The sequence below is a fragment of the Artemia sp. Qi Xiang Cuo genome, chromosome 4, assembly GCF_049724085.1.
Source record: "Artemia sp. Qi Xiang Cuo chromosome 4, ASM4972408v1, whole genome shotgun sequence".
NCBI classification, from domain to species: domain Eukaryota; kingdom Metazoa; phylum Arthropoda; class Branchiopoda; order Anostraca; family Artemiidae; genus Artemia; species Artemia sp. Qi Xiang Cuo.
In genome coordinates, this window is record NC_142797.1 from 70,087,272 (window position 1) to 70,104,945 (window position 17,674).

The window sequence follows — 17,674 nt, forward strand, 5'->3', positions numbered from 1 at the left end:
AATTATTTCAGTAGTGTTTTGTTGTGGTTTACCTTGTCACAGTTACATTCTCTTACTTTTTCAAAGTTCATTTTGAATTTCTTTGGTTGAAATGCAAGATTTGGAATATTTCAGTAGTGTTTTGTTGTGCTTTACCTTGTCACAGTTACATTCTCTTGATTTTTCAAATTTAATTTTGAATTTCTTTCGTGAAATGCAAGAGTTTGAATATTTCAGTAGTGTTTTGTCGTGGTTTGCCATGTCACAGTTACATTCTCTTGATTTTTTAGAGTTCATTTTGAATTTATTTCGTGAAATGCAAGAGTTGGAATATTTCAGTAGTGTTTTATCGTGGTTTACCTTGTCACAATTACATTCTCTTTATTTCCTTGCGCCGCGGGTCCTTGCGGTGCTTCCCCGGCCGCCCACTTTTTGGGGCGGCCACTGCGGTGGGGGCATTAAATAGTGGAATTTGTGAGGAAATTGCTCTGCCTTGCACAAACACCCACATACACACACAAACACACACACAGACACATTGTTACTTACTTACAATTTTGTCATAATTTCTTGAATGAAATTTCTGCTTTCAACGAAAGAAATTCAAAATGAACTTTAAAAAATCAAGAGAATGTAACTGTGACAAGATAAACCACAACAAAACACTACTTAAATAGTCCAATTCTTTTTTTTCAAAGGTAGAAATTCAAAATAACCAAATAAAAATTAATAGATTTTAAGTGTGACTTTGTAAATACCGACGAAACACTACCTACATAATCTAAGTCTCATACTTCAATGATGGATATTCAAATGAAAATCGAAAAATCTTAAGAATGTATATTTGACAAGGTAAACCATGACATAACACTACTGAATTATTTCAACTCTTGCATTTCAATGAAAGAAATCCAAAATGAACTTTGTTAAAATCAAGAGAATGTAACTGTGACAAGGTAAACCATGACAAAACACTACTGAAATGATCCAACTCTTGCATTTCAAGGAAAGAAATCCAAAATGAACTTTGAAAAATCAAGAGAATGTAACTGTGAGAAGGTAAACCACGACAAAACACTACTGAAATATTCCAACTCTTGCCATTCAAGGAAAGAAATCCAAAATGAACTTTGAAAAATCAAGAGAATGTAACTGTGACAAGATAAATCACGATAAAACACTACTAAAATACTCCAACTCTTGCATTTCACGAAAGAAATTCAAAATGAGCTTTGAAAAATCAAGAGCATGTAACAGTGACATGGTAAACCACAACAAAACACTACTGAAATATTCCAACTCTTGCATTTCACGAAAGAAATTCAAAATGAACATTGAAAAATTAGGAGAATGTAACAGTGACAAGGGAAAGCACAAAAAGACACTACTGAAATATTCCAACTATTGCATTTCAACGAAAGAAATTCAAAAAGAACTTTGAAAAATCAGAGAATGTAACTTTGAAATGGTAAACCAAGACAAAACACTACTGAAATATTCCAACTCTTGCATTTCAAAGAAAGAAATACAAAATGAACTTTGAAAAATCAAGAGAATGTAACTGTGACAAGGTAAACCACGACGAAACACTACTGAAATATTCTAACTCTTGCATTTCACGAAAGAAATTCAAAATGAACTTTGAAAAATCATGAGAATGTAACTGTGACAAGGTAAACCACAACAAAACACTACTTAAATATTCCAACTCTTGCATTTCACGAGAGAAATCCAAAATGAACTTTGAAAAATCAAGAGAATGTAACTGTGACAAGGTAAACCATAACAAAACACTGCTGAAATATTCTAACTCTTGCATTTCAACGAAAGAAATCAAAAATGAACTTTTAAAAATCAAGAGAATGTAACTGTGAAATGGTAAACCACGACAAAAAACTACTGAAATACTCCAACTCTTGCATTTCACGAAAGAAATTCAAAATGAACTTTGAAAAAAAAAATCAAGAGAATGTAAAAATCCAAAATGAACTTTGAAAAATCGGGAGAATTTAACTCTGACAAGGTAAACCATAACAAAACAATACTGAAATACTCCAACTCTTGCATTTCACGAACGAAATTCAAAATGAGCTTTGAAAAATCAAGAGCATGTAACAGTGACATGGTAAACCACAACAAAACACTACTGAAATATTCCAACTCTTGCATTTCACGAAAGAAATTCAAAATAAACTTTGAAAAATCAAGAGAATGTAACAGTGACAAGGTAAAGCACAACAAGACACTACTGAAATATTCCAACTCTTGCCTTTCAACGAAATAAATTCAAAATGAACTTTGAAAAATCAAGAGAATTTAAAAATCCAAAATAAACTTTAAAAAATCAATAGAATTTAACGTTGAGACGGTAAATAACTACAAATCAATTCTGAAATATTACAAATCTTTCATTTAAAGGAAAGAAATTCAAAATGAACTTTGAAACACAAAGAGATTGTAACTGTGACACGTTAAATCACAACAAAAACACTACTGAAAATATTCTGACTCTTGCATTTCACGAAAGAAATTCAAAATGAACTTTGAAAAATCAAGAGAATGTAACTGTGACATGTTAAACCACAACAAAACACTACTGAAATATTCCAACTCTTGCATTTTACGAAAGAAATTCACAATGAACTTTGAAAAATCAAGAGAATGTAACTGTGACAAGGTAAAGCATAACAAAACACTTCTGAAATATTCTAACTCTTGCATTTCAACGAAAGAAATCCAAAATGAACTTTGAAAAATCAAGAGAATGTAACTGTGAAATGGTAAAACACAACAAAACACTACTGAAATATTCCAACTCTTGCATCTCACAAAAGAAATTCAAAATGAACTTTGAGAAAAAAAATCAAGAGAATGTAAAAATCCAAAATGAACTTTTAAAAATCGGGAGAATATAACTGTGACAATGTAAACCATAACAAAACACTAATGAAATATTCCAAATCTTGCATTTCAAAGAAGGAAATCCAAAAATGAACTTTGAAAAATCGAGAGAATGTAACTTTGATATGGTAAACCATGATAAAACACTACTGAAATATTCCAACTCTTGCATTTCAAGGAAAGAAATCCAAAATTAACTTTGAAAAATCAAGAGAATGTAACTGTGACAAGGTAAACCACGGCAAAACACTACTGAAATATTTCAACTCTTGCATTTCAAGGAAAGAAATCCAAAATGAACTTTGAAAAATCAAGAGAATGTAACTGGGACAAGGTAAACCACGATAAAACACTGCTGAAATATTCCAACTCTTGCATTTCATGAAAGAAATTCAAAATGATCTTTGAAAAGTCAAGAGAATGTAACTGTGACATGGTAAACCACGACAAAACACTACTGAAATATTCCAACTCTTGCATTTCACGAAAGAAATTCAAAATGAAATTTGAAAAATCACGAGAATGCAACTGTGACAAGGTAAAGCACAACAAAACACTACTGAAATCTTCCAACTCTTGCATTTCAACGAAAGAAATCCAAAATGAACTTTGAAAAATCAAGAGAATGTAACTGTGACAATGTAAAGCACAACAAGACACTACTGAAATATTCCAACTCTTGCATTTCAACGTAAGAAATTCAAAATGAACTTTAAAAAATTAAGAGAATGTAACTGTGACAAGGTAAACCACAACAAAACACTACTGAAATAATCCAATTCTTGCATTTCAATGAAAGAAATTCAAAATGAACTTTGAAAAATCAAGAGAATGTAAAAATTCCAAATGAAACTTGAAAAAATCAAGAGAATGTAACTGTGACAAGGTAAACCATGACGACACACTATTGAAATATTATAACTCTGGGATTTCAACGAAAGAAATCCAAAAATAAATTTAAAAATTAAGAGAATGTAACTGTGACAAGGTAAAGCTCAACAAAACACTACTGAAAAATTCCAACTCTTGCATTTCACGAAAGAAATTCAAAATAAACTTTGAAAAATCAAGAGAATGTAACTGTGACTTGGTAAACCACGACAAAACACTACTGAAATATTCCAACTCTTGCATTTCACGAAAGAAATCCAAAATGAACTTTGAAAAAATCAAGAGAATGTAACTGTGACAAGGTAAAGCACAACAAAACACTACTGAAATATTCCAACTCTTTCATTTCAACGACAGAAATCCAAAATTAACTTTGAAAAATCAAGAGAATGTAACAGTGACAAGGTAAAGCACAACAAGACACTACTGAAATATTCCAACTCTTGCATTTCAACGAAAGAAATTCAAAATGAACTTTTAAAAATCAAGAGAATGTCAAAATCCAAAATGAACTTTGAAAAATCAAGAGAATGTAACTGTGACAAGGTAAACCACGACAAAACACTACTGAAATATTCCAACTCTTGCATTTCAATGAAAAAAATACAAAATGAACTTTGAAAAATCAAGAGAATGTAAATTTGACACGGTAAACCACGACAAAACACTACTGAAATATTCCAACTCTTGCATTTCAAGGAAAGAAATCCAAAATGAACTTTGGAAAATCAAGAGAATGTAACTGTGACAAGGTAAAACACGATAAAACACTATTGAAATATTCCAACTCTTGCATTTCACGAAAGAAATTCAAAATGAACTTTGAAAAATCAAGAGAATGTAACTGTGACATGGTAAACCACGACAAAACACCACTGAAATATTCCAACTGAAATATTCCAACTCTTGCATTTCACGAAAGAAATTCAAAATGAATTGTGACAAGGTAAACCACAACAAAAGACTACTGAAATAATCCAACTCTTGCATTTCAATGTTGCATTTCAAAATTCAAAATGAACTTTGAAAAATCAAGAGAATATAAAAATCCAAAATGAATTTTGAAAAATCAAGAGAATGTAACTGTGACAAGGTAAACCACGACAAAACACTACTGAAATATTCTAACTCTTGCATTTCAAGGAAAGAAATCCAAAATTAACTTTGAAAAATCAAGAGAATGTAACTGTGACAAGGTAAACCACAACAAAACACTACTGAAATATTCCAACTCTTGCATATCAACGAAAGAAATCCAAAATGAACTTTGAAAAATCAAGAGAACGTAACTTTGACATGGTAAACCACGACAAAACACTACTGAAATATTCCGACTCTTGCATTTTACGAAAGAAATTCAAAATGAACTTTGAAAAATCAAGAGAATGTAACTGTGACAAGGTAAAGCATAACAAAACACTGCTGAAATATTCTAACTCATGCATTTCAACTAAAGAAATCCAAAATGAACTTTGAAAAATCAAGAGAATGTAACTGTGACAAGGTAAAGCACAACAAGACACTACTGAAATATTCCAACTCTTGCATTTCAAAGATAGAAATTCAAAATGAACTTTGAAAAATTAAGAGAATGTAACTGTGACAAGGTAAACCACGACAAAACACTACTGAATTTAAGCATGTTTCATCTCATTCAAAGACATGTAAAAAAAAGTTGAAAAAAATATATTATGTTAAAAAAAATAAAAAACAAAAATGGGGAAGGGGGCCAAAAAGTTGGAGGGGGGGGGGCGCCCTTCAAGTTTGGGGATAGGGGACCTTTGGGGGGTCGATGTCTCTGCTGGTTAGGGTCGTTGGTGCTTATGATTCTTGATGGTTCGTACTCACATACACCTTACTACTTGATTTGCAAGGATTTCTAAGGTTTTATCTGAATTTCATTATTAAAATTCTTTTCTTGCCATCTACCTCTCTCATAGTATCAACTTTTAGTATACTATAACGCTATACTCTGTTTTAAACTGACAACACTGTTCAAACACCACTTGTGTATTATACAGAACACATCGGAGAGGTAGAGCTAGGTCAAATCGCAATGTCATTCAATCATCATTAACAATTTTCATAGATTTATTTTGTCTCAAATTAATAACAAATTGCCTGAGTTAACAAGCCCTTCGGGGTTACCTTAACTGCTAATCACTTTAACTCTTTTTCTCCATCTTCATACAATCCAATTCGCAAATACTATCTAGCTCTGTTTTTTTCTCTATTATTCAATTAATATCGTTTGTATAGTCCAATTCGCAAATCCCTTATCCCTTTTTTTTCTCTACCTTCATACGATGCAATCACTAATTAGAATAATTCACGCTCCTATTACTCAAACATTAATTAATATTGTTCATAGAGTTCAAATCGCAAATGCTATACCCTTTTTCTCTCCACCTTCATACGATCCAATTCGCAAATGTTATCTAGCTCTGTTTTTTCCCTATTATTCAATTAATATCGTTCGTATACTCCAATTCGCAAATGCTAAACCGTTTTTTTTATCACTTTGTTTGGAAAGGTACCAAGGAAGTACAGGTGTGAAAGGATACTTACTCTCTTTCAGAAGGTGTAGAGCTTCTATAGAAGTGTTACCTAGATGTGACGGGCTACTCGCTCTCTTTGAAAAGGTGTAGAGCTTCTATAGAATAGAATAGGAAGGAACATAATCTACCCAAATAGCACAGGAAGGAACATAAGGCCATAGAAATGGTACCTACTACTCTACTAAGGTGTTTTCCCTCTTTGCGAAAATCAGGCAAATTTTTCAGCCTCATGGCTTCTTTAAATTTTCGATTATTGTTAACCCAGGCCAGTTCTTACTTGCAGTTTTTTCTCAAACTCTTGGATGAAGCCAGATATGGCCCCTCGGGCTTTCCTTAGAAATACCATTACTTTTTTTTTCCTTAACAAATTCATTGGCAAGAAGTTGAGAACGTTTTTCTTTTAGATATGGATAAAGAAAAGCAAAGACTATACAAAAATAAAAATGTCACCAAGCCCTCCCCTGTCCAAAATCCTCAACCGTTTGGAGCTTCCTATAATTTTGTTTCTGGGAAAATCATTCTGAATAAACAGATAAAAGAAGGTTAGATATATCCCTTTTCAAACTACGCACCTAAAAAAAATCTTATATTTGTATTTCATCATCTGTCCAGGATATATCTGTATTTGTTTTTTTGATGAAGAGTTTTTGCTGTATAAAGTTCACTATAAATTTTCTAGTATCTTGTTTACTTTGATTTCTACGAACCAATATCAAACGGATTCGGAAATGGACGCTTTTATCAGTTGAAAATTAATATAAATATTGCTTTTCAATTCAATATTTTTAGTGGGATTTGAAAATGAAACAATTCGCTCTTCTTCTTCTCTTGGCGGTCACCGTAAGATTTTTTACATATTTAAGAGACTTTACTTACTTAAACATTGATTTTTTTGTTAGAATTTACTCCTTTTCAAAGTCGCTTAACCTATTTGTTTTATAATAAGTGTGGAGGTTTAAAAATAGATGAGTATTAAACTAGTTTATGCCACATTTTTGTTGAAAAACACTTTTTATTAAGTAAATATAAATTGAATCCACATTATGTTAATAAACAGTGTATAGGTTTTATTGTGTTTACTGAAATAGAATTCATTCTTTCTTTTGGAAGCAGAAGTAGAATAATCTGATTTATTGCTCGTATTTTCCTACTCTTAAAATTGTATGTAGTAACGCTGATGATAATACATTTCATTATCTTATGAAATGATTAAGCTTGTCTTACATAGTTCAAAGCTTAGGTTTAATATAGTTCATTACTTTTCTTTGATAAACTTCTTTTGTGGAAAAATTCTATTTCTAATTAACTTCTGTTGGATTTTAATTGACATCATTGTTTTTATAAAAAAATAGAATTTTTGCAAAGCTTTTTTGTTTTTTCATCCTAAGAATTAAGATTTTTGATTGTCAATTACATTAACAGATCTCGCTTGTAAATTGCTTGTTATTTCGCTCATACGCAGTTCGAATTTTTCAATAGTTATAACGAAAAATTTTTGCAATTGTTACTTATAATGATTTTTATTTATTGTCTTCATTTAATACAATTCTTACGTAAGGATCTTCTCAAGAGGAGAGTCGCAAAGCCGTGTGACGTTATTTACACGAAAAGCGTTTTTCCAAAATTAAGGCACTAAACGATTTTTTTTTTCAAACTCGCGACTTTTCATGCCAGAAATCCCAACGTGCCAATTTTCAGAAAAAAAAATATTTAACCGTTTTCAAGAAAAAATTTGTATATACAAACATCAATAAACAGCTGCTCGTTTAAAAAGAGTATATATATATATATATATATATATATATATATATATATATATATATATATATATATATATATATATATATATATAAATATATATATATATATATATATATATATATATATATATATATATATATATATATATATATATATATATATATATATATATATATATATATATATATATATATACTACTACTACTGCTAACAACTCACTGCATCATCAAGCCGCCTGAGGCAAACACGACTACGCGGACTCCTCCTCAATCATAATGAATGAATGAATGGTTTTTATTTCCCATCATAAATAACACAAGGTTACACAACGGAGTAATGAAAAAAAGAAAAAAAAAGAGAAAAAGAAAACGCAATAAGAGAAACAATAAGACTTCAATAACAATCTATATACAGCATACTAAACTCGTAATCAAACTAGCCTACGATAGCTCAGTACATATCATGATCAGGATTGAGCGAACGCCAAAATCGGACGATTCGCTCAGTAGCTGCAGTAGTCGGGTCCGCAACGCTGTAATTTTTCAAAACTCTTGAATTTCTCTCCCATGGCGCAACACTTAACAGATATTTTGCATATTTATATTAAACCTGACAGACTGAATGCTTATCTGTTTCGGTGAAAAGAGACCACAACGGCGAGAGGGACAGAACATGCGGGATAACGAACACAGAATAAATCCTTCAGAGTATATGGCGGGTTTACATACGTTTGCAGGGTAGGAGTAGTCCGTATGCTTTGCGTGCCTTTTCTGAAAAATCTATTCAACGCCTTCCTCTTTACACTCTCTCAGGAAGTTCCCATTTCCCTTAAATGTATCCTTACGTCATCCTCCCAGCCCAACAGGAGACAACCTGCTTTTTCTTTTGCCCTAGACGGTTGGCCTAAAAGGACAATCTTTGGTCATCTGTCATCCTTCATCCACAGAACTCGCCCTATCCATCCTAATATTTATCTAATTATAAACCTAGAAAGCGGGATTGAACCATACTTTTCGTACAACCTACTTTTGAGATATGGTCAGTCAGTCTGGTACCCAAAACAATCCGTAGACAATTTCTCTGGAAAACATCTTCCTCCGTTTTTCACATCTACCTTCCAATATTCTAATCTTAGTTTGAAGACTTATCTTTCTGTTCTTCCAAACATTTTTCAACTTAGAAGAAACACGCTGGGCCTTGGCTATTTTACTTTTAACATCTTCACTTCACCCGCTGTCTTTACTACTAATACTACCTAGATAAGTGAAGCTACCCACTCGATAGATCTTTTCGTTACCCAGCGTCACCTTTTCATTATTATTTATTCCTACTCAGCCTTTTCGAGATTATTTTTCCAACCTATTTTCGCACCTGAACTCGCAAAACCTCTTAAAGCTCATTCATTTTGCTAAGACCTTCATTTAGGACGATCCTTCTCTCCTTTAGCGTTTTTTTTCCTCTAAAAGTGATGAGTCTTTTTCCTCATCTGCTATCCCTGATTCTGAATGGTACGCGTACTAATAGTCAGAATTTTTGCTCCTGACCCAGCCCTCAACGAAAGATACGAAGCTGAGTTGGATGACTTCTTAGCTAGTTGTCCTCAGGGTGATTATGTTGTAACAGAGGGAGCTGTGTGTAAGGCCATTTCTCGCCTAAAACCTAAACAATCTTTCGGGATTGATGAAATCAGTGCATTCCATTTAAAAGGTGGTGGGCCCGCCCTCATTAGTCACGTAACTCTCCTGATGCAGATTAACCTCATACAGGGTATTGTCCTGACCACTTTCTCAATTGGAGATCTTACGCCAGTTCCTAAAAAAGGAAAAACTACCATGCAATGCTCCTCTTTTCGTCCAATCACGATTGCTACTTCTCTTTGCATGTTATTTTAACTTTTATTCCTAGATGAGTTTGAGAAACTGTGTTGCAGTCCTCCAAAACAATTCGGTTTCCAACACGGTATTGATTGTGCTGAAGCTCTCCATGTCGTTGCAAATGCCCTCCTAGATGCACACAAAGCAGGAGAAAGCCTATCGATTGGTTGCTTAGATCTGCTGAGAGCGTTTGATTCATTGATTCATACGCTTATGTTGCTAAACTCAGCTAAAAGAGAAGTGAACTCAAATATCATTCGGGCTTTCCGTGATCTTTACTCTCACCTTCGCGTGCGACTCAAGCTCCCTCCCGATAAAGGCCTTCCGCCAGCACCACGGTCAGTTTTGATTCCAGTCACAAAGGTGCCTGTCAGGGGCCAGTTTTATCCCCCAATATCTTCAACAATTGCATTATTGAGTCTCAAGGTAGCTGTCCTTTGTTATTTATTATTATTTTCTAAATAATAATTTACTTTTTTGTTATGTTAATAATAAAATGAATATGAATTAATTACTAAAATTATTAAATGTCACATTAATTTTTTTTAAATATTGATTTACAAACAAAACAAGAACAATAATTCAAAGGATCATTAATCTATCCTCTGTAAATCCGTTGGTTACCTATTTACTTGGCAATTTTTGAGCATGTTATCTTATGGTGAAATCCTTGAAATTAAATAGCCTTCTCGTCCAAAAGTCAACTATAAAATTTTTTTTTTTTGAAATTTCAAATATCTTACAGGCACTTGCTTCCCCGTATCGGCCCTACAGGAGTGTTGACTGGAGCAAGATTAAGTTCAGGACACCCAAAGTCCCACCTCATACTCTGAAGCTTATCAAACACGACGAGCCACAAGAAACATACCAAATACCATCTGATGCTAAAAACTTCCGTGGTAACTTCTCTTATTAACTACTATAGAAAGTGAAACAATAAATAGAGGGATTAGTAAACATTGTACTATCAAATAGTCGTAATATAGGTTTTTGCAGAAAATTAAATAAAAAAAACAAGTTTTTCCAGCTGAAAGTAAGGAGCAACATTAAAATTTAAAACGAACAGAAATCATAACGTATATGAAGGGGATTGTCCCCTCCTCACCACCTTACTTCTTACGCCGAAGTTTTTTAGAACTTTCAGGAAGACGTCCTATTGTTCTAATTAAATGGACCTTGTTTAGTAGTAACCACCCCAATGTACTTGGGGAGCATTTCAAACTGTAACGTAAACAGCGAAGTGTTGAGAAGCGGGCAATCCCCTTCATACACATAATAATTTCTGTTCATTGTAAGTTTTAATGCCGCTCCTTACTTTTGGATGAAAAAACTTGTTTTTTTTAATTTAATTTCTGAACGTTTTTAAGTAATGCCAGTAAATCTGGCCCCGCCTCTACGGAGAAATTTCCCTCCCCATAGAAACATTCTCTAGAAAATTCAATCCCGGCGAAAATTACCCCGTATAATTACTCTTAACAACTCTATGCGTAAAATTGAGACGAAAAAAAGAAAGCAAGACATTTAAAAAACATTTTGTATAGGAATTCTGGCAAATTCGCCCAGTGTATAATTTCCCCTGACAAGTTAACCCCCTGGAAACTTAACTCTCTATGGAAAATTCAGCCATGCAAAAACTTCAGCCAAAAATTTGCCCCCCCTCCCAAAAATGTGTCTATACTTCACAATAACAAATACTGTGTTTAGAAAATGGGAAAATTTTATGACTTAAAGACCTTTCCCCTGGTGCTGTGGGGGGAGGTGGTCAAGCTATATCCAAAGATACAGTTCTTGGGCGCTTCAACTATGATGGGCAAAATAGCTTTCTCAAAATTTCGATTGGACGACTTTGGGGGAAAAGGAGCGAGGAGTGGGCCAAGTTGCCCTACAATCTTTTCGGTCATTGAAAAGGGCACTACAACTTTTAATTTACGTTCGAATTAGCCATATCACGATATTCTAGGACCACTGGGTGGATACGATCACCCCTGAAAAAAAAACGAAAAAAAAACAATTAATACGCATCCGTGATCTTTCTTCCGGCAAAAAATAAAAAATTGCACATTTTTGCAGATAGGAGCTTGAAACTACTACAGTAGGGTTTTCTGATGCCCTGAATCTGATGGTGTAATTTTCATCAAGATTCTAATACTTTTAGGGGGTGTTTTGCATAATAAGCCAATTCTTTTGATATATCTGTTGGTACCAAATTTCCGTTTTTTAGAGTTTTGGTTACTATTGAGCCAGGTCACTCCTTACTTACAGTTCGTTACCACGAACTTTTTGATCAGCTACTACTTACCAAGAGGTCATATATAATACCAAGGACGTCATAACAGAAAAATTTTTGGTCCTTTAACCCATCTTAGGCATATTAATACCTGAAAACCAAGGCTTTCGAGTATTTATCTTTTGGTTGTTACAAAATTGAAAAGTCTTCAGAGCAATATTAACTTTCTGTCAGTGCTGCCAGGTTGATTGTTTTGCTGATTTTTCAAGTACATTTCTTTTGGTTTGGCACTAAAATTTGAGATATCTATTTTTCCTAAGTTTTAAAGATATACGGTATATGGCTATGAAAATTAGCCCTTAACCAATTTAAACCAAACAGATTTCATTTTCACTTTCTTTGGTTCTTTAATGGGTCTTTATCCAGCGCCTGAATTAGCAGAGGTATATCAACTCGACGTTTACTCTGCTGTACATAATGCATTGAGATTGTGGACATTTGCCTCTTTTTGGCATTGTGTACCTGGTTGGGCATAAGTATTCAAATTAATCAATTGTTTAAAGTAATTTCTTTTATAAAAATTGTATATGTTAGTAGTATGTTAACTTATACTTTGCTTGCCTTATGTTCCATCCTGTTTTATTTGCGGCCTTTACGTTCCTTCCGGTTTTTCTGGGAGGTAATTCTACTTCTACTGGTCATTACATCTTTCAAAGAGGAACGAGTATAACTTGATTGGTGATTAGGATTTGAATAAAAGGAATAGTTTTCGTTACAAATGATATTAGTAAGAGAATTGAATTCAAAGATGACAAGTTTTTCTGACGTAGATTTCTAGTTCATGATACATGTCTTTTTAGCATTTGCAAAAAAGGAGTAATTAGTGATTGGAAAATTTTTTAATGCTTTTACAATCGGAGATGTTTGATTAACCTTTGCGAAAAAAAGGGGTAATGGGATTTGCGAATTGGAGGAGATTTCGTGGCAAAAAAGGGGTAATTAGTGATTGGAAATATTTTTAATGCTTTTACAATCGGAAGTGTTTGATAAACCTTTGCAAAAAAAGGGGTAAAGGGATTTGCAAATTGAAGGAGATTCCGTGATTATGTACTGCATAATACACGAGTGATGTTATGGAGCGTATTGTCAATTTAACGAGAAATGACTGAAAAGTGTTTTGAGGGAGATAGGTTGCATGGAGGGTTGAGTTGCATGAGAGTTCAGTTAAAGGGGAGTACAGTTACACGGATGTTTAGTGAAATGGGGTTGAGTTGCATGGGAGTTCAGTAGCACGAGGGTTCAGTTGCATGGGGTTCAGTTGTACAGGGTTTTGGTTATACAGGGGTTCACTTACATGGAGGGGTTCAGTTGAACGAGGGGGGGTTTTGCGATTTGGAAGAGACTGGATGATAGTGTACTGTATAATACATAAGTGATGTTTTGGAGCGTATTGTCAATTTAACGAGTAATGACTCAAAAGTGTTTTGAGGGAGATTGGTTGCAAGGAGGGTTGTGTTGCTTGAAAGTTCAGTTAAAGGGGAGTACAGTTACACGGAGGTGTAGTTAAATGGGGTTGAGTTGCATGGGAGTTCTGTAGCACGCGGGTTTCAGGTGCATGGGGGTCTGTGGTACGGGATTTTGGTGATACAGGGGTTCACTTACATGGAGCTATTCAGTTGACCTAGGGGGGGGGGATGTGCGATTTGGAGGAGAAGGGCTGATAGTGTACTGTATAATACACAAGTGATGTTTTGGAGCGTATTGTCAATTTAACGAGAAATGACTGAAAAGTGTTTTGAAGGAGATGGGTTGCATGGAGGGTTGAGTTGCATGAGAGTTCAGTTAAAGGGGGGGTACAGTTACACGGAGGTTTAGTTAAATGGGGCCAAGTTGCATGGGGGTTCAGTAGCACGAGGGTTCAGTTGCATGGGGGGTTCAGAAGCTTGGGATTCAGTTACATGGGGGGGGGAGGGGAGATTTTTACCTGATTCTTTTATTCTAACTTAACTTGTAGGAATAGGACTTCATTCCATTGGCTAAATCAGTTTATTTTTCAAAGAGACACACACAAAAGAGAGACACACACACAGCCCAAAGAGAAAAAAAACGCCCAAACAGACACATACAGACTAAAAAGATTCAAACTCTCCAAAGAGACATACATTGCCCAAAGAGACACACATGGCATCTAAGAGACACAAACAGCCAAAAGAATCACACAGAGACCAAAAAATGCCCATACAGACACATACAGACCAAAAGATTCAAACGCCCCAAAGAGACACACATAGCCCAAAGAGGTACACATGGCCCCTAAGAGACACAAACAGCCAAAAGAAAGACACACAGACCAAAATGACTCAAACAGCCCAAAGAGACACACATAGCCCAAAGAAAGACAAACAGCCCAAAGAGAAAGAAGCCCAAAGAAACAAACACAGCTAAAAAAAAAAGACTCAAACAGCCCAAAGAGACACAAACAGATCAAAAAGACTCAAACAGTCCAACGAGACACACAGCCCAAAGAGACCCACAAAGCCCAAAAGAGACACACACACACCCCAAAGAGACAAAAACAGCCCAAAGAGACAAACACAGATCAAACAGACTCAAACAGATCAAACAGACACACAAACAGACCAAAAAGACTCAAACAGCTCAAAGAGACACACAGCCCAAAAAGATAAGAGACGCACACATCCAACAGAGAGACACAAACCCCAAAACGACACAAACAGCCAAAAGAGGCACACACAGACCATAAAGATTCAAACTGCCCAAAGAGACATACAGCCTAAAGAGACACACACAGCCCAAAGAGTCACACACTGGATAAAGAGAAATACACACAGACCGAATAGAAACACAAACCCCAAAGACACAAAAGAGACACACACCCAAAAGAGACAAAAAACGCCCATACAGACACATACATACCAAAAAGATTCAAACCCTCCAAAGAGACCCTTATTTATAGTGAAGCGTTTCTTAGTCGTATGTTTACCCGAATATTTAACAAGTACCATTTTTCCATACCATCCATAAAACTCAATTCCTCCTAGAATTATTTAAACTAAATAGTTACCCCCGCCCTAGAAAGTTCTGTAAAACACGAGAGCCTTATTTATAGTGAAGCGTTTCTTAGTCGTATGTTTACCCTAATATTTAACAAGTACCATTTTTCCATACCATCCATAAAACTCATTCTTAGTCGTATGTTTACCCGAATATTTAACAAGTACCATTTTTCCATACCATCCACAAAACTCAATTCCTCCTAGAATTATTTAAACTAAATACTTACTCCCGCCTCCAACAGAAAGTTCAGAAAGACGCAATAGCCTTATTTATAGTCCAAGGTTTATCCGAATATTTAACACGTAACATTTTTCAGTACCACCCACAAAAATTAGTTCCTCCTAGAATTATTTAAACTAAATACTTACCCCCCGCACTGTAAAGTGGTCCCTAAGAGACACAAACATCCAAAAGAAATACACAGGGATCAAAATGACACAAACGTCCAAAAGAGACACAAAAAGTCCAAAGAAACACAACAGCCCACACGGTCCCTAAGAGACACAAACATCCAAAAGAAAGACACCGAGATCAAAATGACACAAACAGCCCAAAGAAACACAAACATGACAAAGAGACACAAACACCCCAAAGAGACAAACACAGACCAAAAAGACTCAAACAGCCCAAAGAAACATAAACAGATCAAAAAGACTCAAACACCCCAAAGAGACACAGAGCCCAAATAGACACACACAACCCCAAGAAACACAAACAGCCCAAAGAGAGTAACTGTGACAATTTAAACCACGACAAAGCATTACTATAGTGGAACTCAAGCCCCATTTAACTCAACCCCCGTGCAACTGAACCCCCCCCTCCCATGTAACTAAAATCAAATATAATCCAAAATAAAGACACCGAGATCAAAATGACACAAACAGCCTAAATAAACACAAACCGGTAAAAGAGACACAAAACACCCCAAAGAGACAAACACTGACCAAAAAGACTCAAAGAGCCCAAAGAAACATAAACAGATCAAAAAGACTCAAACACCCCAAAGAGACACAGAGCCCAAAGAGACACACACAACCCAAAGAAACACAAACAGTCCAAAGAGAGTTCCATTTTCAAATAGTTGAGAGTCATGATCTAGGGATTGCATGGTCAACTCGTACAGAGTTCTATAGGATTTTTTGTCAAATGATAGAGTGTACAGTGGAATACCATTCACTTAGCACAGGAGCTACAAAAAAAAAAAAAAAAAAAAAAAAAAAAAAAAAATGACTGGAATATGCAACTTCTATCGGATATTAAGACGTCGATTGACCCCGAGTGAGAAGGAGGCATGGGAGGCATGGGGCGCATGATCAGAAGAAGAAGAAGAATACGGAGAATTAATAGTCTTTTTGTTCACCCTTATAGATGAATAAACTGATTTAGCCAATGGAATGAAGTCCTATTCCTACAAGTTAAGTTAGAATAAAAGAATCAGGTAACAATCTCCCCCCCCCATGTAACTGAATCCCAAGCTTCTGAACCCCCCATGCAACTGAACCCTCGTGCTACTGAACCCCCATGCAACTTGACCCCATTTAACTAAACCTCCGTGTAACTGTACCCCCCCCCCCTTTAACTGAACTCTCATGCAACTCAACCCTCCATGCAACCCATCTCCCTCAAAACACTTTTCAGTCATTTCTCGTTAAATTGACAATACGCTCCAAAACATCACTTGTGTATTATACAGTACACTATCATCCCATCTCCTCCAAATCGCAAATCCCCCCCTCCCCTGGTTCAACAGAATCGCTCCATGTAAGTGAACCCCTGTATAACCAAAACCCAATACAACTGAACCCCAAGCAACTGAACCCTTGTGCTACTGAACCCACATGCACCTCAACCCCATTTGGCTAAACCTCCGTGTAACTGTACTCCCCTTTAACTGAACTTTCATGCAACTCAACCCTCCATGCAACCCATCTCCCTCAAAACACTTTTCAGTCATTAGTCGTTAAATTGACAATACGCTCCAAAACATCACTTGTGTATTATACAGTACCCTATCATCCCGTCTACTCCCAATCTCACATCCCCCCCCTCGTTCCCCAGACTCGCACCCACGAAGTGCCCCCCGGTATAACCCACACCCTCTACAACAGAACCCCATGCCCCTGAACCCACGAGCTGCTGACCTCCCATGCAACTCACCCCTATTTCACTAAACATCCGTTTAACTGTACTCCCCTTTAACTGAACTCTCATGCAACTCAACCCTCCATGCAACCCATCTCCCTCAAAACACTTTTCAGTCATTTCTCGTTAAATTGACAATACGCTCCAAAACATCACTTGTGTATTATACAGTACATAATTACGGCATCTCCTCCAAATCGCAAATCCCATTACCCCTTTTTTTTGCAAAGGTTAATCAAACACATCCGATTGTAAAAGCATTA

At 35.3% G+C, this 17,674-nt stretch overlaps 1 protein-coding gene across 1 annotated transcript in view; it reads left to right on the forward strand.

Moving 5' to 3' along the window:
* The first annotated feature begins 7,047 nt into the window (after positions 1 to 7,047).
* Positions 7,048 to 17,674, forward strand: part of LOC148953380 (brachyurin-like) — a 29,998-nt gene continuing 19,371 nt past the window's right edge. The window contains exons 1-2 of the mRNA XM_089088507.1: positions 7,048 to 7,169; positions 10,710 to 10,863. Of these exons, the coding sequence (XP_088944633.1) occupies positions 7,131 to 7,169; positions 10,710 to 10,863 (193 nt within the window). The 5' untranslated portion in view covers positions 7,048 to 7,130. The remainder of the gene's footprint in view (positions 7,170 to 10,709; positions 10,864 to 17,674) is intronic.